General features: G+C 50.0%; 2 protein-coding genes across 2 annotated transcripts in view; one reads left to right on the forward strand and one right to left on the reverse strand.

Moving 5' to 3' along the window:
* LOC135405335 (zinc finger protein 239-like) overlaps window positions 1-25,675 on the forward strand; it is a 90,268-nt gene that overhangs the window by 20,663 nt on the left and 43,930 nt on the right. The gene's annotated exons all lie outside the window — the stretch shown is intronic.
* LOC135406385 (olfactory receptor 14J1-like) lies at window positions 16,159-18,578 on the reverse strand. Its single transcript, XM_064640785.1, has 2 exons — window positions 17,634-18,578; window positions 16,159-16,218 (listed from the first exon to the last, which is right to left on the reverse strand). The coding sequence occupies exons 1-2, from the start codon at window positions 18,576-18,578 to the stop codon at window positions 16,159-16,161; spliced, it is 1,005 nt and encodes a 334-aa protein (XP_064496855.1).

Below are 25,675 nucleotides of genomic sequence, written 5' to 3' on the forward strand. Positions count from 1 at the left end.
TCACCTCCCAAGGGGAAGGGCAAGAAAAGAGTGCAGAGCCTGGACTGGAGAGGAGCAGACTTTGGCCGAGTCTTGTGACTTGGAGTGTGAGAATCACAGAAGGGCAGCAGAGCTGAGTGCAGCTGGTCTGCAAGGACAGTGCGTGGCAGGGACCAGACTGGGCACACCAACAGTCAGGGAAACAAGCAGAGCTGAGAAGGGGATGAAGGGCAGATGCCAGAGGGTCCTAATCAGTGGCACAGAGTCTGGCTGGAGGCCTGTCAGCAGTGGTGTCCCCCAGGGTCCTCTACTGGGCCCAGCAGAGTTTAACTTGTCCATCACTGACTTGCAAGAGGGGGTCAGTGCTTCCTCAGGAAGATCATTGATGACAAAGCTGGAGCAGTGGCCGATAGCCCAGAGGACTCTGCAGCCCTTCAGGTTGCAGAGCTGGGCAGAGAAGAACCTTCTCTCAATTTATTGCTGAACATGATGCCCTGTGGACTGGAATATCCCAAGCTGTGCCAGCCATGTCCCCTGTGAAACACTTGCCCAGCCCAGCCCATTGGGTGGGGGTGGTTGCAGAGACGCTTCCTGTGGGGCCAGCACTGCCCAGGGACAGCCAAAGCCTTGGGCTGGGACCAACAGCGCTGCAGCCACGAGCACCAACCCAGCAGGACAGGGGCTGCTCTGGGCAAGGGGAACTGCAGCCCAGCCACAGCCAGGGCAGTGCTGCTCAGGGGGCTCTGCCAGCCTCTGCTATTCTACAGTTCAAGGAATCATTTCCTTGGAAGAGAAAATAGACAGAGAGGCAGAAGTGGAGCTATCAAATGCACCAGTACAAGCACAGCAGTTCCTGTGAGGAACATCTCTCTACTGAAATCATGGAAATGTACTGCACAAATTTGAGGAAACAAGTTTATGTGTGTGTGGTCACATCATTTACTGGGCCACAAGGGTGGTGATGGTTGGGTACATCAAGGGGTCAGTTGTGTCTCAGGAACTCATCACCCAGTAGGAAGCTGATGGCTGTGAAGGGACTGTGAGGTTACTTCTGCCCCTGGAGGGGAGAGGCCAAGAGCAGGAAGGTGGCTGGGGAAGGGCCTGTGAGGTCCCTTCTCTCAGCAGGAGCTGATGGCTCAGCCCGTGACTCATGGCTGGTCCACGGGCTCTCCAACTGCCACTGCCCTGGCCTGTGACAGCCCAGCACAAGCCCCTTTGGTTCAAAGAGGCCCTGCCTCTTTGTGTCACAATGGCCTCTTGATTCCGTGAGGTTTCAAAGTGTCGCAATGATCTCTTTGGCTCCATGAGGCCCTGCAGTGTCAAAATGGCCTCTTGATTCCTTGAGGTTCCATAGGGTCCCAGGATTCATTTTTTCCATGAGGCCGTGGACTTTTACTCTGGAGCCCTGATTCCCTGCAGCCATGCTGTGTCACAATGGCACCTTGGTTCCATGAGATCCTACAGTGTCCCAGGGTTCCTTCTGGAGCATGAGACCCTGCAGTGTCACAGGTGCCCCTTGATTCCATGATATTCCACAGGGTTCCTCTGATTCCATGAGGCCCCAGAGGTCACAAAGGCCCCTTGATTCCATGAGGTACCACAGTGTCCCAAGGGTCCCTTGAGCTCCGTGGGGCTCTTTGACATCCCGTGACCTCCCGGCTCTTTAGGAGCCCTGAGAACTTCACCAGGGGGAAGTGCCGGATTCTGCCCTGGGATGGGGCAACCCCGCATGGACAGACAGACTGGGAAGGAGAGGCTGGAAAGCAGTGCTGGGAAAGGGCCCTGGGGGTGCTGGTGGGTGGCCAGTTGGCCCTGAGTCAGCAGTGCCCTGGCAGCCAGGAGGGCCAAGCCTGTCCTGGGGGCATCAGGCCCAGCATGGCCGGCCGGGCCAGGGAGGGGATTGTCCCGCTCTGCTCTGCCCTGGGGCGGCCTCACCTGCACCATTGGGGCAGTTTGGGGGGACACAATGGAAGGAAGAGATTGAGCCATTGGAGAGTGTCCAAAGGAGGGCAAGGAAGAGGGGGAAGGGCCTTAGGGGGAAGGCGTGTGAGGACACTGAGGTCACTTGGTGTGTTCAGCTGGAGAAGAGGAGACTGAGGGGAGATCTCAGTGCAGGTCCAGTCTCTTGGGGAGGGATAAGGGAGGGGCAGGCCCTGAGCTCTGTTCTGTGGGGACCAGGGACAGGACTGAGGGAATGGCCTGAAGTTGTGTCGAGGTTGGATATTAGAAGAAAATTCTTCCCCCAGAGTGTGTTTGGGCACAGCACCAAGGCTGACAGAGCTCAAAAAGTGTTTGGATGATCCTCTCAGGCTCATGGTGTGACCCTTGGGGATGGTCCTGTGCAGGGCTAAGGGTTGGACTGGATGATCCTTGTGGGTCCCTTCCAACTCGGCATATTCTCTCATTCTCTGTTTGTCAACCCTGTGTTCAGCACAAACCAAAACACAGCCCTGCACTGGCCACGGGGAAGAAATTTAACTGTACCTCTCTGAAACCAGCACAGCCTTTATGGGCTCTCCCAGAAACATCCCACAGTCCATTTGCCTCCTGTTGCCAGTAACTCTGAGTTCCTGCTTCCCCAGCCCCAGGGATGATCTCCTTGTCTGCTCATTCCCTCTGCAGTCTCTTCTCAGTGATGGCATCTTAACCAGACAAGCCCCTGGGGATAATTTACGTCTATGTCTTCAATTCATTTGTAGTTAATTAGACAGATCTCAGAAGTGTATTCAAAGTGAATACATTGTATTAATAAAGCCATTTAAAAAAGATGTCTTTTTGTGGCCTGTTTACTTTTATCCTTTCTTTTCACTGACATCAGCAATCCCCAGTCGATATTGATCCCAAGCACCTCCTAATTCAGTCTGAATAGATAAGAAAATCAAGACCCTTGATGTCTGAGAATCCATCAGAATTTATCCCTATCCCCACCCCACCATTCCCTCATCAAACCCCTGGCACTCAAAGCAGCCTTGGGCAAATCTCAGCTCCCTCCACTCAAGGCTGGACCTGCAGGTTTCAGCTCCTTGGCACCAACTCCCACCTGCTTGGCTTGGAGAAAGAGCTGCCCGAGACACAGAGGAATGTTCATTTTTTGCCAGCAAATAAAACCAGAGGAAGGCACAGCTCAATAAAAAAACAAAAGTCCTTCCCCTGCTGTATATTAAGTCCACATTGCCTCCATTGAAGACCACTTTGCACAGTAGATAGTCTCAGCTCTTCCAGCTCCAGGCACAGGGCCAGTCCCTAAGCTGGGGCAGCCAGAAAGCTGTTCTCATCTCCTGATCAGTCCTGCTCTGCTCAAGAAAGGAATCTCAGACAAAAGGTTATTGCAGGTTCATTTCTGTCACTCAAATCCAATAGGAGACTCCCCAGTTAGACTAAGTCTCTGGGACACACAAGATGGGGGCTACTGAAGAAGGAGGGAATGGAAACAGGACATTTTTTTTTTAAGAAAACATCAAAAGCTTAGAAAATAAAAAACTGTACATAAGGAAAGACCTCATTGTTCATGAGTTCTGGCACACAGTGGGAGCGTCATTCAGCAAACAATATTCTACAATTCAACATCACGGACTGTTCTGACCCAAAAATCAAATCCCCTGGAGGTACACAGAGTGTTTCCACATCCCTCTGCATCATCCACCAAGTGCACCCGAGTCCTTGAGCAGAAACAATCCCAAAGGGTGGCTTTGCCTTTGCTTAAGGCAGGACTAATCCCAACTGTCCTCCCCAACATATTCCTCATATGGACCACAGGGATTTTATCCCCTTCAGTGATATATAGAGGTTCTTTTTGGCAGGATCAGTTCAACTGGTAGAGTTCACTAACAAGGTTTGTGTGATGCCTTAAAGTTTTCTGGATATTTTCTTTTATTATTTTAAAAGTAGTTGTGTAGTGAATGTAGATGTTAATGTAGCCGTATTATATGACACCCTTTAGCACAGTCGTTTACACAGACCCAGCCCTATGACCCCATTTGATATCAAACTTTCTAAACTCCTTTAGCGTGTTTACACTTCTTTTCAAGGTAGAACTGTAGAAAAACACCTCTATTGAACAACATCACACCCTAGGCCTGGACAACAAGATCCCACAAGAGACAAAGCAACCTTCAAGCCCAGAATGTTGGAGACGCTCCAAGGATTGTACGTGCTATGAAGAAGATAAAGATGAGGAAGAAGGGGTCCCAAAGACCCCAAACCCAATTCCCCAAGGGGCATGTCGGGGGGCAGAACTGGGCAGAACTGGGGGGTGGAGAGTTCTGGCATTGGACGGACCATCTTCTAAAACTGTAGAACCATTGCCTGGGAGGGCGCGTCGTGTGTGTTCCCCTGGGCCTGTGGGCCTGATTAAAGGACCTGCTCTTTTGAGCTGATCTTAGACACTGAACTGGCCTGGAGTTTTCTCTCTTGAGCTTACAGGATTAACAAACTAGGTGGCTTTTGCTAAATGCACATCCCAAAGTTTGAAGGTCCCACTGCCCATTGCTTTCCAGGTGGTTTTGAACAGTCCACTCTACCATTCAACTTTCCCAGAGGCTGGTGCCTGACAGGGAATATGATCCATCCATTCCATGTCCAGCTCTCTGGTCCAGGTGTGCACAAGGTTGTTTTGGAAGAGAGTCCTGCTGTCCAACCCCAGTGTTTCTGGAGGGCCGTGTCTCCACAGGATTTGCTTTTCCAGGCCCAGGATGGTGTTCTGGGCAGTGGTGGGAGGCACAGGGGGTGTCTCCTGCCATCCACTGGTTGTGTTCACCATTGTCAGCACGTAGAGCTTGCCTTGGTGGGTTTGGGGAGTGTGCTGGGATCAATCTGCCAGGCCTGCCCACATCTCTAGTTCGGCCATCATCCCATCAGACAATGCCAACAGTGCCAGCTCTCATGCAAGCTGTCTGTGAGATCTGAGAGTTACTGGTGGCACCATGGGAATGGTTTTGGTGTTGAATGATGCTCAAACCAGCCTGGTTCACCCAACTCCAAACACACATCCTGCTTTTGGAAGTTGGATGGGACAGAGAAGCTGCTCACTGGCCTGTCCATTTGTGAGGAGCAGTCAATCCCTTCCTACTAGAGAAGTCCAGTCCCCTTTCATCCAGGCAGGTTCTTCTAACACAGCCCTTCTTGGGGTAGATGTGTGGAGATTCCTGCCTTGGGTGGGGACGCCCTCCAAGGACACTCCTCAAGGTTGAGCAAAAGAAATCTCCCCACACCTCTTGGTCTGGGTGAGTTCCATCAGATCTCTATGTAATAATTATTTGTTTTTACTAGCTTTAATATAATAGTTTCAATCATTGCTTCAATACAGTGCACTATCCTATTCTATACTGTACTACTAGTAGTTTTAGCCTTTATACTGTGTAGTAAATAATTCCGAATAAGATCTTTTGTCTGATTATTTGTAAAAATAAATGATTCATTTTATAGAAATATTCCCATTTGGCCTATCATTAAAAGCTGTGGGACAAAAGTGGTTCAATCACAATTCTGTAATTCCTTAAATTTAATTTGTTGAGAAAATCTGAGGCAAAGATTGGATCCCTTATTCCTTGAGGCTCCGCAGTGGGACAATGGCTCCTTGATTCCATGAGGTTCCACTGTTTCCCAGCGTTCTTGGGCTCCATCAGGCCTTGCAGTGTGACAATGGCCCACTGATTCCATCATTTTCCCCAGTGTCACGATGGACCCTTGATTCCATGAGGTTCCCCAGTGTCACAATGGTCCCTTTGACTCCAGAAGGCCTTGCAGAATCAGAATGGCCCCTGGATTCTGTGAGGTTCCACAAGGTCACAATGGCCCCTTGATTCCATGAGATTCCACAATGTCCTGTTGGTTCCCTTTGGTTCCAAAAGGTTCTGGGATGTCACACTGACCCCTTGATTCCCTGATGTTCCACAGAGTCTTGGGGTCCTTTTAATTCCATGAGGTTCCACAGTGTCCCATGTTCCCTTTGGTTCCAGGAGGCCCCAGTGTATTCCAATGGCCCCTGGATTCCAGGAGATTCCACAGTGTCCTGGGGTTCCCTTGTCTCCCTGAGTTTTGGCAGTGTCCAGGGTCCCTTTGTCCCCAGGAGGTTCCTTTGTTTCCATCAGGCCCTGCCACGTCCCAGACTCCCTTTGGTTCCATGAGGTGCTGCAGGGTCACAATGTCCCCTTGATTCCATGAGGTTCTGCCATGTCCCAGGGTGTGGGAGGCGTGTCTAAAAGGCACAAAGGATGTGCCCAGGTACAGAGCCCAAGGAGCATGCCCCAGAATTAGTAAACTGGTTGGTTAAGAAAGTCACATGATCTGTAAGGATTAAAGGGCGCGCAAGTTTGAAATAAACTCTCTTTGTCTATACCAACCACTAGAAGCTCATCATTCCTTGTTATACAAGGGCCTTACCGCAACATGTGGTGCACGAACGGGACATTTTTAGCTTATATTAAGCGAGATATTTATCCTGAATCAGGAAATCAGCTGGTGACTCCAGGATCGTCTCGATTTTTCGGAGACGGGAGTCTTGACCACAAAAAACCTTGACGTCAATAATCCGTGCTCTTACTGGCACCTTAGAGATGGACAGTTAGTTTAGCGAGCATTCCTAATATTAGGATAGTGCACGGAAGAAGAGAAGAAAGAGTTAAAGAAGAAGCCGAGAGGCCAGAGCAGGCAACTGGAGAGAGCGGAGAGGGTCCAACGCAACATCAAAAGCGGTGAGTTTAGCTAAAAGGCATTCCGCACGACTAGACTGCTCCCTGGGCGAGATGTGCCTGCAGCTCGGAGACCCGAGCCGCAGAGCACCTTAAGATAGTCAGGGAAAAGTCTGTTGGTCCCCCGAGTTTCGGTCATCTGGTAAAAGCTGCATCCCGCTGCCGACTACGCCGGACCATGTGCGAGAAGCGTTTTCGCCACTGCCCGTACCATCCCAGCCCCACCGCACGACCCCCGCATTGCCTTTCTGCCTAGCAGAAAGCGCAGAGCTCCGTGCCGCTGCACCGCCGGCCCAGCACCTAGTGCCTGTTGCCTAGCAACTACTAAAACCATAGTTTGGAAGTACCGGGGAAATGGCCAAGCCAAGCACGCAGCAGGGGCCTGCGCCGGGAGTGCCGCTTAACAGAACCCAGCGCCGCCTTAACATCACCCGCGTTTGCCCACTGTCCCTGCCGAACCCGCGCTGCGCTCAAAAGCCACGTGGAAAAGGCAGAACTGCACCGCGACCCTATCGGAGCCCCTGCTGAGTCCTGCGCACCGGAGGAGGCTCTCCGCCACCTTCTGCCGACCCTGCCTGTCTGTGACGACAGTGTAGACCCTCCAAGCTGAGGAAAAACCTTTCAGAAACCGCGGAAACCCCAAAAGAACTTTTTGCCTCTTTTCACCGCTTTTTGCTGCCAGCCCGGCGCTAGGACCGCCCGCCGGCCCCGCCGGCCCTACGCCACGTTTTAAAGGTCATGCGGCGCTCGCCGAGCCAGCATCTGCCGAGCCTGCCCCCGTGCCCCGACCCTGCCCCGAGCATGCCGCTGCCGCCACCCGAGCGGCACCGCCCGCCGCTGCAGCAAGCCGAGGACACCCCCCCCACCGGAGCCACCGCTGCCACTGCCCGCGCGGGTCCCGCCGCCACCACCACTGCGGACGCCTGCAGCCGCTCCCCCATGGCCTGCCATCGCCAAGACAGCCTGCCGAGCCTCCCCACGCCGCAGCTGCCCCCAGCCATGCGCAGAACCGCCCACACCGCCGGAGCAGCGCCGGACCCCTGCAGCTACGCCGAAAGAAAAAAGCCGCAGAAAAAAGACTGCCAGTTAACCCAAACTGCTATAAAAGGACTCAGAACGTGTGCTCCCAGCCGCTCGAGACAAGGCGCAGCCCCGCCCCACCCACAGACACGAGGAAGGGACCAATCCCGCCCCCTACTCACCGCCTGCACCGCCCACCATCCCCCCACAGGGAACTGGTTTTGCCAGGACTACGGGCGAGGAATGGGATGAATTGGAGGAGGGGGAGAAAGAGGGGGAGAAAGAGGGGGAGAAAGAGGGGGAGAAAGAGCCAAACATGGTTCCAACGGGAGGGATCAATAGGGCACAGGGGGAGAAGTCAGCTAACAGATGGGAACAATGTCTGGACAAGGCAATTCGAATGGAAAACCTGAATGTTAATCAGGCATGCCCAGACGATATGAGCCAAAGCCAGCCCCCTCAGAGTCAGGCCTTGTATGAGGCCACAGAGAACCTGAGGCATTTGATAAGAGGTTCTGGTCTGTCTTTAACCAATATTTTTAAATATTTGGAGGCATTGAGTTACATCTATCCCTTCACCACATATGACTGGAAAGAACTGATAAAATTAGTTCTCAGTGACACCCAATATTCAGTCTGGTTAGCTGATTTCCAGAAAAATTGCTCTGTTCATATTAAATACCTACAGGCAGACACCACGGCACATCAATCAGGCGGGAAAGCAAATTATAATTTAGATTCACAATCAAAATACCCTAAAGAGATAACCAGGCAAGCCCTAAAAGCTATGGAAAACATTCTCACTGCAGATCCAATTGATTACTTATTCCCTGTTAAAGAGTTACAAAGACATACAAATTTAAGATGCTTGGACCAGCTGCAGTCGACTTTAAACAAGCAAATTGAATACAATGAAGCCAGAGAGATGCTGTGCAAGCATTTGGCTTTTGAAAGAGAAAATGCAAGAGCTTTGCAGAGCCCTCCTGCAAGGGAGAACTGTGACTTTATTGAGCTGGTACAACCCTAACAAAAGGCTAGCTCTGAGAAGCAGCTACCTGCCTCCCTAGCTGCAGCTTTAGATGCCCAGATAAGAATACACAAGGAAGTCAGACACACAGCTAGCTATTTTAGTTGTGGAGAAATGGATCAATCTCAGGAGGATTGCCCCTGGAAACCCCTAATAGCAACATTCCATAGACACCCTAGCAGCAGAGAAATGACTCAGTTGTACCAAAAGTGCCATAAGCAAAGCAAAAGATGTGCTACAAGCATTATACTGTTTGTAGCAGCCCTGCTTGCTGTAATCCTTTGTGGTACTTCTTTTCATGTGCAAAAGAGAAAACTACTTCAGGCAAGCCACAATGTACCAATAACCAGCCCCCAAAATAACCATGTACCCTGTACCCCAAAGAAAGGTGACAACTGGAAAACATTACAGATGTTAACAGCAGAACACGCAGTCAAAACACATGCAGAAGTCTTGCAGATTGGACTACCTCTACCTATAAGGCTTCTAGCAAATTGGTCACGAGTGGTAACTGATTCAAAAAACCATTCCCTTACCATCCTCCTTCACCCTGAGGGTGCCCAGAAACCTTTCTTTCCCATCATGGTTTTAAACAGTGCACAATCTATCCAAAGTCACTGCTGGGCTGCCCTTCCTCAGGGAATGCAAAACACCTCGATAAAGTATCAGATAGCCATAATACACTGTACAAGTTTCGAGCTGGCTTCCCGCCAAGTCCCCCGAAACTCGACAACAAGGACCCACCTCCCAGAGAGGGAAAAGAAAAAAAGAAACCAAGCAGCCAAAGTTATAGCAAATATATATATATATATATATATATTTTACATATAAGACAGATACACAAAAGGAGAATACCACACACTGGGGCGGAGGGGGGGGGGAAGGGAGAAGGACAAAAAGGGGCAAGGACCGAACAAGTCAAATAGCCAGCCGAAGGCAAACTAGCAAAAATCTCACCACTTCCCTTCGAACAGGCAGGATGGCCAGACACGGTCCTTGGCTCTCCCCTCACGCGTGGCAGATAACGGCAGTCACTGTAGGCCTCGGCTCCAGATAAGCCCGACCGAAACAGGGACCCACCGTTCTCGAACCTCGCCGGAGAGGAAGAGAGCGAACTCTCTTATCAATGCCTTATTTATACCCTGGGTTACGTAAAGGAATAGCATGGAATACTTCCTTGGTCACCTTCCTAGTTCCTTCCTGGTTACAAGCTGGTTTCCAGGAAGGCCTAGACTGAAACCATCACATACACCATTATGCAGAGGACACATTAATAACCACGGCCACAAGAAATGAACTGCTAATCGTTTCTGCTGCTTTAACCAAAACTGCCCGAGGTGCAGATCTTCAGGTTGTTTCAGGAAGAATCCAACAACCACAACTCTGGACTTGCCATGGACAAGACAACACAGCAAAAGGGCTCCACACAGCTGACACAGCTCGAGGTAAAAAACATTTGTATTTACATGAGTTGCAGAAGCCTCAGAGAGTTACCAGTTGCTTAAAACCTGTTTTAACCATAAACATAAGGGACCTACACCCTCTCTTCGTGTTGCTAGGGGAGAACTCCAACCTAAAGTCTGACAAATTGCTAGCTGCAGAGGCAAACCAAATTTTAGAAAATTATACCAAGGTAATAAAGGGCAGACAAAACAGGAGAGATCCTGAAAGGCAAATCTGCCTAGTTTTTGTTTCCAGCAGGTATGAAGCATTGCAGTTTTGTTTCAGTGGGATCAAACTGAGAAAAGCCCGCTGTTGGTTCTAAAACAGCTCTTTCTGTCATACCATACCACCTAAATCTGTGTAATTGCTATTGAAGTGTTTGCAAGCTTGTCATTTGAGGCAGAGCACGACTGAGAAACTGGACGGAAGAGATCCTGCCTTTACCAACATTCCAGCTTTGAAAAGACAATTTGGATAGGATGACAGCTGAGGATGCCGGATTTCAAGATGCTGTCCTAGTTAGGACAGCTGAGACCAGTTCATCATGGTATGGGTGTAACCCAAAACTGTGTATTCTATAGCCTTCCATGCCATTTCCCAGAAACTGTTGTCAATAGACTATTCGCACCCTCTGCCCATAGAGCCTGACTCCTCAGGCTATAAACTAGGTGTTAAGAGGCCTGTGAGATAGGAGGATGCTCTTGTCCTCACACCCTTTGTGGAACTCCCTGCCCTGAGGGAAGTACTGAGCATTCCTGCCTGAACTGGAGGATATATAATCTTGGAGTCTTGGAACATTTTCAACCACTCGTGGGATCCAGAGGAAGACTGCAGCTCATCGCTCTCAACCAGACTTAGACCACCACCCTCAACTGGACTGCAATCACCACTTTTGACCAGACTGCAATAGCTCTCCCACCAGCAGGTTTTTTGTTTGTTTTTTTTTCCCCTCTCCCTTTACTTTGGACTCAAGCAGGGCCCAAGGAACACCACTTTGTTCATGCCCCAGAGTACTGGGTTATACATTTGGGTTTTGTGGGTTAAGACCAATTGTTTGTTTGTATGATTGTATTTACTGTATTATTTTAATAAATTGTTATTCTGACTTATAATCTCTCCTTTGAGTTAACCCCTGCTGGTTAACTCTTAAACCAGTACAGATGCCCTGGTAAGTTTTAGTAATTTTTAGTAATGTTTTAATTCATCTCCTTAAGCACAGATTGTGGCAGAAATCAGCAGTTTACCTTTAAAGGCCATACCAGATGCAAAACTGAACCAGTGAAAGGCCTCAGGGCCTTCACACATGCATCTAGAAAACACAAATGCTGCAATAGATTGAATAAATCCTGCCACGGAACAGTAGGAAAACTACAGCCATGAACTAAGCTTCTGTATAGTTCTGGAACTGATTGTCATTCATATTACCTTGGGAAAATTTTAAACAATCCTCTGATGTTATGATTGTGCTTATTATGCTATGAGGTTGATAACCTGTTTTGAAAGTTAATTTCTGTGAGATATTGTTAACCCTTACCTGTTGTTTGAAATGCGTTCTATTTGGTTCCTGTGAGTTACAGAAGGTATGATTTCTATACAAATGCACACAAAATCACATCCTGACATGCCACAGACAATAACTGACAGAAACTAAGAAGCTGGTAAAGCAGCAATGTTTAACACTATACCCAGAGTTTTAAGGCAAGCAATTGCCTCATTCATTTTCTATCAGAATACAGATTCTCTAAGAGACCATTCAGAATAACAATTAATAAACTACATCATCAAGGTATGCCCACACTGTCAGGAAATCACACCCATGCCATCTCAGGAAAGCATTAACCCTAGAGAGTTAATAGCAGATGAGACCTGGCGATCAGAGATATACATCTTTGAATTAGACATGTTGAAAATGTACCTGCAAATAGATATACATCCACAAAATATAACTGCTACTACATCCACTAGACAAAATGCAAAAGTGTAAAACACATGAGTTAGTTGCTTAGCAACCTTGATACACTAAAATGGATTAACATTAATATTAAGCAGCTACTTCCTATAAAATAGGAAAATTCTCACGTCACAAGCATTTCACACTAATCCATAAAACAGTAAAAGCACATATTAAAACACATGCAGATTTAAACAAAAAGGGGGAGAACCAGTGTAACCTGCAAGAACATCTGTAAAAAGCTATGTATGTTATCAATTTTTGAGTTGTGGCAGTGCTGAAAGAAGCAAGTCTGAAAAGCAGCACAAACCTCAGGCGTTTGTTTCTCCCAAGTTACTAATCATAGTAAGATTTGATTTCAGGACAACGGATGAGATTCCTAGATTTATGACATGGAGAGAAAGCTATGCCTAAAAGTTATAAGAAAGAACTCAAGCAGGTTTCTTCCAAGTGTGTAAAACCCTATTCAATATGTGACCACAGCAGCAGGAACCAGAGCAACGCAGAAGTTTGAAAAGAGTTATGTTATGTTTCAAATTTACATTAGAAAATGGCCAACGTGGTGAAAAGCAGTCTCTGGAATGTGCGTGTGTATGTGTTTGTGTGTGTGTTCAGTGTGCGGTGGCCACCGACGTATGTATGAGTGAATGAGTGAAAATAGTTGTTTGACTGGTCAAATAATGAAAACAAAACACCTCACAAAATAACATTACCTCAGCCACAGGTCGCTTTTAAGAAATTGTAGTTTGCTAAGATTACCCTGTTTCTTAAATAAAGTTGAATTCCCCAGTTATAAAAACCCTCAGATTAATAAAGTTATAAGTTCATTCACAGTTAAGATAGGCCCCAAGTTAATAAAGTAATTGTCCAAGTTGCACTACCCTATAGGAATATAAGAAGGTTTTAAAAAGGTTTACATTAGAGTTAAGAAACTGAGTAAAGCAATGTGCTGGGTCGCTGCAAAGCTTAGTAGTTTTATAATGTTCTGATTGTTAAAATTGTTGTTTGCATTGTTGTTTGTTCATACTGTTTTTGTGACTTCTTAATATAATTAAGAGAGGGGATATGTGGGAGGCGTGTCTGAAGGCACGAGGGATGTGCCAGGGCAATGGGCCCAAGAGGACATGCGCGGTAACATATAACTCTATTGGCTGAAGAAGTCACATGGTATATAAGGATAAAAGGGAGCACAAGTTTGAAATAAATCCTCTTTGTCCACACCACCACGAGGAGTATGACTTATTCCTTGTTATACAAGGACCGCGCCGTTACAGGACACATTGTCAATAAACTGTCCAGCTGACTTGGATGGGTAAAAGAGCTGGGGAACACAGGATAATGAGTCATGCCCTGAAAACCTTGGAAAGTTCCCTACCTGAATCGTAACCTAAATGGAACAGTTTGGATAAAATTCCTAAATATTTTGGAAACTCCAGTCATTACTGACACCAGGATACAATTTCAGCAGATAACTAAAGCCAGTCCCCTTGTGAGCCCACACCCAGCGGGGCTGAGGGAGGCCCTGGCAGCTCCCCAGCACCTCCCTCTCAGTGGGACACCTCTGGCAGCCTCTCCCAGCTCAGGAACCCTCCAGTTTGCAGCACTCCAAAGAGCGGCGCTGATGCCCAGAACAATTCTGATCCCCCTCCACAAACACTCCTCCAGCTGGGACCCTTGTCTGGTGGGAAACACAAAGGGATTGGTGGGAGTGTTTCCCTGACAATAATGAGAATTTGGGAGAGGGACCTTTCCACACCCAACTATTGATGTGTGCACACATCTCTGCCTGGGTGTGGGTGTGAATTGACTGTGGTGGGAATGTTGTTCTTGTGAATCTATAATTCAGTCACTGTTAAAATTGTGACAAATGCTGTTGAATCCCTTGATAACAGTTTAACAGGTCAATAATTAAATGCTAATAATTACTTTTGCCCCCTTATCTTTGGGTTCAAATTCTTTGCATCCTGACCCTCTTGCATCTAAAGACTCTGTGTAAATCATTCCTTTTCATCAAAAAATATTTTTTCCGTGTTGTCCACTTTAAAATCTTCCTCCTTAGCTAAACTACAAAACAACTCTAATTAGTTGTTTATGTCTTGAAGACATGAAGACAATTAAAGGAAGAGAAAGAAATTGTTTTTCCGTTTTTTAATGAGCCCCACAGTGTGTTTAGAGATGAGTCCATCATCCTCACGTACTGAGAGAAGATTGAAGAAGCTGCTCAAGAAGTCAGAAGCCAAACTGCAAGTGCCTTGAAGCATTGCTGGGCCCCACTGAGGGCAGGCACTGCCAAAGCCTCCCCAGGGACTCCTTGGAGCAGCTCCTTGGAGGCCAGGAGTGCAGGCAGACAAAGGCTCTGGGCAGGCCCCTGCAATGCTGAGCAAAGCCTGCCTTGGTTTTGTGGAGCACAAAGGCCAAGGCCTGAGCCCCAGGCCCTGGCCCAGCAGATCCTGTCCCTCCCGGCTGGCTCAGGGCTGTTTGGGGGCACTGGGATGGGACAGGGAGGAACAACCAAGGCCCAAAACTGGGCAACCCCTGCCAGGCTGCTGAGGGAGGGGCGAGGCAGAACCCAAGTGCAGAACCTGGCAGGAAAGTTGCTTGTGGTGTCCTGAGTGGCAGAGGCAGCTGCCAGAGGCAAGGGGACAAAGGCCTGGGTGCCTTTGGGCCTTGCAGCCCTGCCAGAGCCCTTGGCCATCTCTCCTGCAGGCTGTCCTGCCCTGGCCCTGCTGCTGCTCTGGCCTTGCAGGCTGCACACACCCCTCCTGCTTTCCCACCCCCTCCCAGCAGCATTTCTAGACCCTCCCTGATGGCTCTGCACCAGCTCTGGCTGTTCCCTGGAACACAAAGCCATTGGCTGATCCTGACTCCCTCTGGGTGACCTTTTGCACCACAAGGGTCCCCATTGAGTGACATTTATTTTTCCTTCCCTTCAGTCCCAGCCTTCCATGCTACTCTTTGTGGAGATTTCATCCTATTTCCAATACAGAGAAAAGCTCCATCCTGTCAGATCTCCTCTAGACCCTCTCCAGTTCTTCCTCATTCCTCCACAATGGGGAACCTCACAGACAGACCAGTCCAGATGTGGTGACACCAGAGCTGAGTCCAGGGGGGTGACAACTCCCTTATGTGGGTGGCCACATTCCCCCTAAGGCAGCCCCATGTGCAGTTGGCCTTAAATCAAGGGGCCATTCTGATTCTTTGAAACATCGTGGAATCAAGTGGCCCTGTGACACTGCAGGGCCTCATGGAACCAAAGGAATGCAGGGACACTGTGCAATCTCATGGAACCAAGGGGCCGCTGTGACATGTGGGGGCTCTTTGGAACAAAAGGAACCCTGAGACATCTCAGACCCTCATGGAACCAAGGGGCCACTGTGCCTCCCCAGAACTCCATGGGATCAAGCAGAGCCGCTGCCTCCCCCCCGCCGCCGCACGGACCGGAGTCGCCGGCTCTGCCCCGCTGGGACACCTCTGGAGTCAGCGTGTTCTTGGGCAGCACAACTGATCTCAGACCAGAGAGTTTCCCACATTTGGCTTTGTCCCCTCTTTCCTGTGGTTTTGGTTTTGTTCTTTGTTCATTCAGGGGGAAAGGGGGAAGGAAGGCACGTGTTGATCCCTGTTTTTATCTGTTTACAAAAGGGAGTTGGGGCAGGGGGGGAGAGAGGAGGCAATTTCTCTCTCTGCTGTTGCTTTGAATTGTTCTGTTGGTATTGTTGGTTTTGCTGCCATATTTCTTGTCAGTAAATTGCTATTTTTTCACTTATACTCTCCTTGTATTTTGTCTCCCTGTATTGGTGGGGAATAAAAGAGGAGTGAATTCATTTTATTGGAGTACCTGCCCCAATATGTGTCTTTAAACCAGGACAGGTTGCTCAAGGGCTCCTGAAATTTGGTATCATCCACAAAGGACTTGAAAATACATTTTGTCCCATTGAACAGAGAGATAATAAAGATGTTCTATAGTGGTGTTCAAGGGCTGGTCACTGAAGGATTTCACCAGGAAGTTGCTGCCAAGAGGACTTTGTACAATGGATTTTACTTTACACTCTTCATTCAGCCAACTTCCCACTCACCACATCTTCCACTTCTTCAGTCAAGCTCTCACCAGTCTGGCCATAAGAAGACCACAGGAGACCATGTCAAGGGCCTTGCTGAAGTCTGGGCACAAAACATCCCCTTCTATTCCCTCCCACAGGGGTTCTGCAATCCCTGCCTTGTCCTTCCCATGCCTGGCAATGGCTGCAGCTGGACTTGCCCTCTCCCCTTCCCTGCTGAGCCTGAGCAGTCTGGAACTCTGCCAACCCTCCTTGCTGCCCTGTTTGCAGACTGGTTCCAGGTCTGCCTTTGCCAAGCCCCCAGGAAGCTCTGGGATGGTTCTGGCCTTTCCGAGGGTTTGGGAGAGGTCTCCCAGTGACACTACCCAGCCTTCTCAATATCCCTGACACCAAAACCTTTTCCATAGCCCACACTTCCAGAGGAGTGCCCAGGACACAGCACCGGTTGTCCTGGTGGTTCTGGAGAATGAGAAGGGATTTCTTCCTGGAGGCCAACCCCTCCAATTGGATTTGAGTGCAGCTGAAAGGTTTCCTCAGCATTTTCCCTGGTGCCTCCCTGCCCTGAAGGTTTGTGGCCATCAGGCTGCAGCTGAGGGGGTTGGGCAGGTGCCTGAGGAGGGGGTAGAACAAGGGCTATATCCAACTGTGCCAGGAGGGCTGTGCTGGGCAGGGATGAGGAGGCTGCAGGAAACAGTGGCACTGGGGAGGGGAGAGGAGCAGCTGGAGAGACCTTGTGCCTGCCCACGCTGGGCAGGAGCTGCCCCAGGATGGCAGCTCTGAAGCACTCCCAGGATGTCCCTGAGAACAGGAGGGGAAGACTGGATCTGAAAATGGAACCTGGAAAGCAGAGAGCAGGAGTGTCATGGGGACACTGCAGGAGAGTTGCAGCCCTGGAGCAAGGGGACAGAAGAAGTGACCCAGTCCATGCCCTGCCCTCAGAAGATCCCACAGCCTCCTGGAGATGCTGGAAGGGAGCCCAGCTCTGCTTCACAAGTTCCCAGGGCCTGTCCCTGCCTGTGCTCCAAGGGCTTCCAGCCCACAGGACTGTGCTCAGAGAGCACTCAGGCCTTACAGCGAGAAAGGGGCTCAGGAGGACAGTGTGGAAGTGGCAAGAGAGCAGCTCTGCAAAGACCAAGCACTGCTGCTCCCTGGCAGTGCTGCTGGGCTGGGATTATTGTCCCCTTCCCCTTTGCAAATACACCCTGTCCTGCAGTGTGCTGTTCTTTAGGAACATCTGAGAAGAAGGGTCTTGGACAAAGAAAGCACTGCAGGGTCTTTTATTTTGTTTAAATACCCAGTGAGCACAATTCATCATTTATACATCTCTGGGTCAAATTCAATGGGTAGACACTAAATTTAAAGGCAGATACATAATAATATTTCATTGTGCAGAAATGTATCGCAAGAAGAACCCAATGACCTCCATGAAAAACCTGAGCAGAAAGGCTGGGCCATTTTGAATGCCACACACCAGAAAACAGGCACTTTATTGCTCCTGAAAAGCATCCAGTCATCATTTTTCTCAGAGCATTCTTGAGCTCCTGGTTCCTGAGACTGTAGATGAAGGGGTTCAGTGCTGGAGGCACCACCGAGTACAGAACTGACAGGGCCAGATCCAGGGATGGGGAGGAGATGGAGGGGGGCTTCAGGTAGGCAAACATGACAGTGCTGATAAACAAAGAGACCACGGTCAGGTGAGGGAGGCACGTGGAAAAGGCTTTGTGCCGTCCCTGCTCAGAGGGGATCCTCAGCACAGCCCTGAAGATCTGCACATAGGAGAAAACAATGAAAACAGAACACCCAAATGCTAAACAGACACTAACCACAATGAGGCCAATTTCCCTGAGGTAGCCTGAGTGTGAGCAGGAGAGCTTGAGGATGTGTGGGATTTCACAGAAGAACTGGCCCAGGGCATTGCCCTGGCACAGGGGCAGGGAAAATGTATTGGCTGTGTGCAGCAGAGCATTGAGAAAGCCAGTGGCCCAGGCAGCTGCTGCCATGTGGGCACAAGCTCTGCTGCCCAGGAGGGTCCCGTAGTGCAGGGGTTTGCAGATGGCAACGTAGCGGTCGTAGCACATGATGGTGAGGAGACAAAACTCTGTTGAAATGAAAAAGGCAAAGAAAAAGAGCTGTGCAGCACATCCCGTGTAGGAGATGGTTGTGGTGTCCCAGAGGGAATTGTGCATGGCTTTGGGGACAGTGGTGCAGATGCAGCCCAGGTCTGTGAGGGAGAGGTTGAGCAGGAAGAAGCCCATGGGGGTGTGCAGGTGGTGGTCGCAGGCTACGGCGCTGAGGATGAGGCCGTTGGCCAGGAGGGCAGCCAGGGAGATGCCCAGGAAGAGCCAGAAGTGCAGGAGCTGCAGTTCCTGCCTGCCTGTGAATGCCAGGAGGAGGAACTGGGTGCTGTTGGACATTTGCTGCCTCTGGACATGGGGACCTGTTCAAGGAGGAAAGGACAGTGACTGTGCAGGGCAGACTTCTCTGGGAAAAGCCAAAGCCCTTTCTCAGAGGCCCATCCCTGTTCCTCAACACCTCCCCCTTGACCATGTCCAGGTGACCTTCCTTCCCCGTGGTCACTGGAGCCCTGATTGCTGCTGGCCAAGTGCTCTGTGAGCAGCAGGACCTCGGCCTGCAGGACACTGGGCAGTCAGCCCTGCTCCCCCCAGTCAGGGCACGGGAACAGGGAGGGCAGGGCCAGTCCTGGGGGGTGAACTTTAACAAAGAATCTGCTTCTAAGGCAGAGCAGCTTGTCAGCAACAGCACTGCCAGGGTGCAGGAAGGGGACAGCAGAAGGCAGAGGGAGAGATTCTGCTGCCCTCAGGGAGAACAGAGAGGCCTGTGAGGCAGGAGGATTGTCTGAGGCCCAGTGCAGAGTGAGGGCAGCTGCTCTGTCCCTCTGTCCTGTGCCAGCTGCCCTGCACTGGCACCTTTCTGAGACACAGTTCAAAGTTACACTCCTGTTTTCCCCTGGAGAGCAGAGGGACCCACAGCAGAGAAATTGGCTCCCCCCTTTCCCAAAGTCAGGCAGAATCGGCTCATTCCCAGCCTGCCAGAGCCCAGAGCCCCCCGGGACACAGAGAGCTGGGACACCTCCTTGCTGTGCTCAGCCCTGCAGAGGAGGAGCCCCAGGGGCTGGGCCTGACTCTGCAGCTCAACCTGCCATTCCCAGAGAGCCTGTTAGCAATAGCAGGAGCACCTGAGCAAGGCAAGGAGAGAGACAGCTGGGCCCTGAGGAAAGGCTTTCCCTTCCCAGCCCTGCACAGCCCCTCCCAGACAGCCCCAGGGCAGGACAGTCCCCTCAGGCCCTGCTCAGCAGCAAATGGGCCCAGGGCAGCAGAGATGCTTCTGCTCTAACCTGCACAGCTGAGTTTCCATTCCCACCAAGCTGAGCCAGGCAAATGTGCAAGCACAGATTCAGGAAAGCAGAGACTCAAGCACAAAAGCCCTGCCCCTAATGTGCTCAGGAAATGTCCCCTCTGAAATTACCTGGCCACAGACTGGAGCTGTGAGAAGCCCTGATGTATCATGTAAAACACTCTCCAAAGCAGCAGGACCCTGCTCCACCATGACTTCCCCCTTCCACACACAGCTTCTCCCCACAGCACCATCCGTAGCTCCCTGGGCAGGCTGAGGGTTGATCCTGCAGGCAAAGAGTTCCTTCCCCGCAACACAGAGCCCTGGGCTGCAGGACCCTGCTCTGCAGGACAGCCCTGGGCACCCCTGGCTGCACCCCCCTTCACACCCTTCAGCTGTCCCTGGAAGGAGCCTCCTGCCCTGTCCCTCTGCTGGTGCCACAGGGAAGCCCTGCCCTGGAGCTCCTCCTGCTCCTCTGCAACAGAGAAATTGTGGGAGTCCTCCTAAAATATCCTTCAGGCTGTGGGATGTGCCAGCTTTGGGAGATTCCTCCAGGCACACAAGCAACACTGTCCTCCCTGCATAGACGTACCATGGAGAGGCTGTGAAAACCTCTCCCACACTGAAGGTTCAGCTCAATGTCTTTCCAATCCTGATTCCCTTGAACCTTTTCCTGCCTCACTCCCTTCCCCTCAGTGCCTGCTGGCAGTGCCCTCAGCCCTGCTGGGCTGTGCAGAGGAGCTGCTCCTGGGCAGAGCTGTCTCTGTGAAGCTCTTCTTGCTTGCCAGGAGCTCCCTGTGTGCCAGGAGCCCGGCCCAGCTCAGCAGCACAGCAACAGCCCCAGGCATTTCATGACCCTCAAGGGGGTTTGATGTTGTTTACATGAGACTCAGTCCCTGAGAGGAAGTTCAACCTACTTCTCAAGAAGTCAAAGTGAGATGGAAACACTAAAGTTTCTTGTAGTGCTAATGAGTCTCACTGAGGGACACAACTGAGAACGTGTCCCCAGGTTCCAGTTAGAGCAGAAAACTGCAGACAGTGATGACAAGGATGGACAAGCAAGGGAAAGGTGGCTCTGATGCTGAAGAAACCTTGACTTGTTTCCTTAATCCAGAGGACCAAGCCCTGACCCCCAGCAACTGGGAAGGCAGATCTGTCCCTGCCTCATTCCTCAGGGCTCTTCCTGGGGCCCTGGGATGTGGGATGTGCAATGCCAAGGGCAGGCCCATGGGGTGGCACCTGCCAGGCTGCTGAGCAGGGACAAGGAGGCCATGAGGCCCCAGGGCTGCAAGGGGCACTCCCCTCCTCCTGGCCTCAGGGGCACAGACAGCAGCCATGGCCAAAGGCCTGCAGAAGGTGGCTCTGGCAGGGCCTTTCAGCTTCTCCCCCTCCCTGTCTCCTCTCCAGCCCAGGCTGTCCTACGGTGTCCATGCCCTGCCCCTTTCCCTGCAGGCTGTCGTCATCCCCCTGGCTGCCCCACCTGGCTGGCACCTTCCTGCACTGACATCTCTGCGTCCTCCCTGGCTCTTCCTGCACACACAAAACCTTGGCCTCATCCAGACTCCTCCTGGCTGACGTGTTGCAGCGTTTTCCATGGAGTGAAATTCCTTTTTCCTCATGTCCATGCTGGACCTCCCCAGCTGCACTTGGCATTAATTCTTTCTTTCTCATGTTCTTTTCTGCTATGACAAAAGGATCCACCATCTCTAAATCCTCCCTTCAAGCCTTCTGAGGACTGTCCTGTACTGTCCTCACTCTCCACACCAGTGAGGCCACAGCTCCTTAGCCCCTCTCTAGTGCTCATGTGCTTGAGACCTTTCAAGCCCATCTTGGGAGATCTCTGGGCACTCACAGATGTTTTTGCAGATGAAAATGTAATGCTCATAGTCTAAGGAAATCACAGGGATACTTTTTACCAAAGCCTGTAGTAGCAGAACACGGGGCAGTGGCTTTGAACTGAAAGAGAAGAGTTTTCTATTGGATAATAGGAGGAAAGAGTTAACAATCAGGTTGGCAAGAACTGGAGGATGTTTCCAGAGAAGTGGATGTCCCATCCCTGCATTTGTCCAAAGTCAAGGACTGTGAGTAACCTCAATTAATAAAGATGTCACTGTCTATGTCCAGGGACTTGGACCAGATGACCTTTTAGCTCTCTTGCAAGCCAAATCATTCTGAGATTCTTTTGAGTCTAAAGTCCCAAACCCCTTCTCCAAAGAATTTCCATTTTGAGGACATTAATTGCCATGTTTATGGAGAAACCCTCCTAAGCCCAAAAGGTAAAGAATCAGTTCCAAGGAAGTTCCAAGGTATCTGTATGAAACTTTAAGCAAGTGGGTCAATGGCAGAACCTCTCAGGGTGACCTTGTAGCTGAGGATGGGGGATTCGACCTCGGGCTCTGAGACTCATGATGGGCAGCCAGAAAGGGGATTTGGGGACTGGGCAAGACTTGTCATGGGATGTCTAGAAAAGAACCAAAGTAAGGGTAGGATCATCATGGTTTCTGGAGGAACAAGCATGAGAAAAGAGAGAGCAAAGAGGCTGAAAAAACTGGACATGTTAAACAGGAGGCTGGTCAAGACACGTCCCTGGCTGTGCCCTGCAAGTGATCCCCACAGCCTGTCTCCTTTTCTTAAGAACTCCATTGCCAAGAAGTTTCTGTGGGGAGGGACCTCTCTGCTCCTGGCACAGATTGTGGCCCAAGTTCCAGCCCCTGCAGCAGGAGCCACAACTAGTCAGGTCTTGTGTTCTTTGGGGGACCAGACTCTGCCCAGATTGGGGTGTGTGTGTTGGAAGCACAAAAGAGTGAAGCAAATGCAAAGCTAAACACCCACTGTAGCCTGACTTTGTCCCTAAGTGGGGGCTGAGAATTGGACACAACATGTGCAGGGACAGATGGAGGGGTTTGTCCCCCTGGCCCTGCCCAGAAGGGACACCTTTCAGGAAGGGTTGTGGCCTTGGCTGTGCTGAGGGTTGCCCCGGGCAATGCAGCTTGGGATTGCAGTGGCACTGTCAGGGCTCTGCAGAGCTCCTGGCAGTTCCTGCCTTTGTCCCCAGCAATGCCAGAGACCTGCAGGGGTTGCAGTCAATCCCTTGTGCTCTTTGGGACCCCGACTGGCTCTGCTGAATGTCAGCAGGCCTGGAGTTCCCAGACTGTTCCTGCATCCAGGGTCGGGCCTGCAGTGACGTTTGTGCAGCATTCAATTGGGGCAGTGGCAGGATGGCCATGGATCCATTCCTGCACAAACACAATGGGGCTCCACCCCAGGCAGGGAGAGAATGGGCCCACAAATGTTGGAAGGAGAAGAACCAGGGAGTTTTGGCACTGTGGAACCCCATGGAACCAAAGGAACCCTGGGACATGGTGGAACCTCATGGAATAAAGGGGACATTTTGACTCTGTGGAATCTGATGGAACCAAAGAGACTCTCGAACACAGCAGGGCTTAATGGAAACAAAGAAACCTCCTGAGGACAAAGGGACCCTGGACACTGCCAAAACTCAGGGAGACAAGGGAACCCCAGGACACTGTGGAATCTCCTGGAATCCAGGGGCCATTGGAATACACTGGGGCCTCCTGGAACCAAAGGGAACATGGGACACTGTGGAACCTCATGGAATTAAAAGGACCCCAAGACTCTGTGGAACATCAGGGAATCAAGGGGTCAGTGTGACATCCCAGAACCTTTTGGAACCAAAGGGAACCAACAGGACATTGTGGAATCTCATGGAATCAAGGGTCCATTGTGACCTTGTGGAACCTCACAGAATCCAGGGCCCATTCTGATTCTGCAAGGCCTTCTGGAGTCAAAGGGACCATTGTGACACTGGGGAACCTCATGGAATCAAGGGTCCATCGTGACACTGGGGAAAATGATGGAATCAGTGGGCCATTGTCATACTGCAAGGCCTGATGGAGCCCAAGAACGCTGGGAAACAGTGGAACCTCATGGAATCAAGGAGCCATTGTCCCACTGCGGAGCCTCAAGGAATAAGGGATCCAATCTTTGCCTCAGATTTTCTCAACAAATTAAATTTAAGGAATTACAGAATTGTGATTGAACCACTTTTGTCCCACAGCTTTTAATGATAGGCCAAATGGGAATATTTCTATAAAATGAATCATTTATTTTTACAAATAATCAGACAAAAGATCTTATTCGGAATTATTTACTACACAGTATAAAGGCTAAAACTACTAGTAGTACAGTATAGAATAGGATAGTGCACTGTATTGAAGCAATGATTGAAACTATTATATTAAAGCTAGTAAAAACAAATAATTATTACATAGAGATCTGATGGAACTCACCCAGACCAAGAGGTGTGGGGAGATTTCTTTTGCTCAACCTTGAGGAGTGTCCTTGGAGGGCATCCCCACCCAAGGCAGGAATCTCCACACATCTACCCCAAGAAGGGCTGTGTTAGAAGAACCTGCCTGGATGAAAGGGGACTGGACTTCTCTAGTAGGAAGGGATTGACTGCTCCTCACAAATGGACAGGCCAGTGAGCAGCTTCTCTGTCTCATCCAACTTCCAAAAGCAGGATGTGTGTTTGGAGTTGGGTGAACCAGGCTGGTTTGAGCATCATTCAACACCAAAACCATTCCCATGGTGCTACCAGTAACTCTCAGATCTCACAGACAGCTTGCATGAGAGCTGGCACTGTTGGCATTGTCTGATGGGATGATGGCCGAACTAGAGATGTGGGCAGGCCTGGCAGATTGATCCCAGCACACTCCCCAAACCCACCAAGGCAAGCTCTACGTGCTGACAATGGTGAACACAACCAGTGGATGGCAGGAGACACCCCCTGTGCCTCCCACCACTGCCCAGAACACCATCCTGGGCCTGGAAAAGCAAATCCTGTGGAGACACGGCCCTCCAGAAACACTGGGGTTGGACAGCAGGACTCTCTTCCAAAACAACCTTGTGCACACCTGGACCAGAGAGCTGGACATGGAATGGATGGATCATATTCCCTGTCAGGCACCAGCCTCTGGGAAAGTTGAATGGTAGAGTGGACTGTTCAAAACCACCTGGAAAGCAATGGGCAGTGGGACCTTCAAACTTTGGGATGTGCATTTAGCAAAAGCCACCTAGTTTGTTAATCCTGTAAGCTCAAGAGAGAAAACTCCAGGCCAGTTCAGTGTCTAAGATCAGCTCAAAAGAGCAGGTCCTTTAATCAGGCCCACAGGCCCAGGGGAACACACACGACGCGCCCTCCCAGGCAATGGTTCTACAGTTTTAGAAGATGGTCCGTCCAATGCCAGAACTCTCCACCCCCCAGTTCTGCCCAGTTCTGTCCCTGACACGCCCCTTGGGGAATTGGGTTTGGGGTCTTTGGGACCCCTTCTTCCTCATCTTTATCTTCTTCATAGCACGTACAGTCCTTGGAGCGTCTCCAACATTCTGGGCTTGAAGGTTGCTTTGTCTCTTGTGGGATCTTGTTGTCCAGGCCTAGGGTGTGATGTTGTTCAATAGAGGTGTTTTTCTACAGTTCTACCTTGAAAAGAAGTGTAAACACGCTAAAGGAGTTTAGAAAGTTTGATATCAAATGGGGTAATAGGGTTGGGTCTGTGTAAACTACTATGCTAGAGGGTAGCATATAATACAGCTACATTAACATCTACATTCACTACACAACTACTTTTAAAATATAAAAAAAGTTAAAAAAAATCCAGAAAGGTTTAAGGCATCACACAGACCTAGTTAGGTAACTCTACCAGTTGAACTGGCCCTGCCTAAAAAGAACCTCTATATACCATTGAAGGGGATAAAATCCCTGTGGTCCATATGAGGAATATGTTGGGGAGGTCAGTTTGGATTAGTCCTGCCTTTAGCAAAGGCAAACCCACCCTTAGGATTGTTACTGCTCAAGGACTTGGGTGCACTTGGTGGATGATGCAGAGGGATGTGGAAACACTCTGTGTACCTCCAGGGGATTTGATTTTTGGGTCAGAACAGTCCGTGATGTTGAATTGTAGAATATTGTTTGCTGAATGACACTCCCACTGTGTGCCAGAACTCCCATGAACAATGAGGTCTTTCCTTATGTACATTATTTAATTTTCTATGATTTAGATGTGTTCTAAAAAAAAAGTCATCTTTCCATTCCCTCCTTTTTCAGTAGCCCCCATCTTGTGTGTCCCAGAGACTT

Source organism: Pseudopipra pipra, chromosome W, assembly GCF_036250125.1.
Source record: "Pseudopipra pipra isolate bDixPip1 chromosome W, bDixPip1.hap1, whole genome shotgun sequence".
NCBI classification, from domain to species: domain Eukaryota; kingdom Metazoa; phylum Chordata; class Aves; order Passeriformes; family Pipridae; genus Pseudopipra; species Pseudopipra pipra.

Bases quoted from the DNA above. Each gene is read 5' to 3' on its own strand.
- LOC135406385 (XM_064640785.1), bottom strand. From the start codon at position 18,578: ATGTCCAACAGCACCCAGTTCCTCCTCCTGGCATTCACAGGCAGGCAG. The intron at 16,219-17,633 runs GTGTGGCATTCA...TCTTATGGCCAG, and splicing joins TAAAGTGCCTGTTTTCTGGT to ACTGGTGAGAGCTTGACTGA.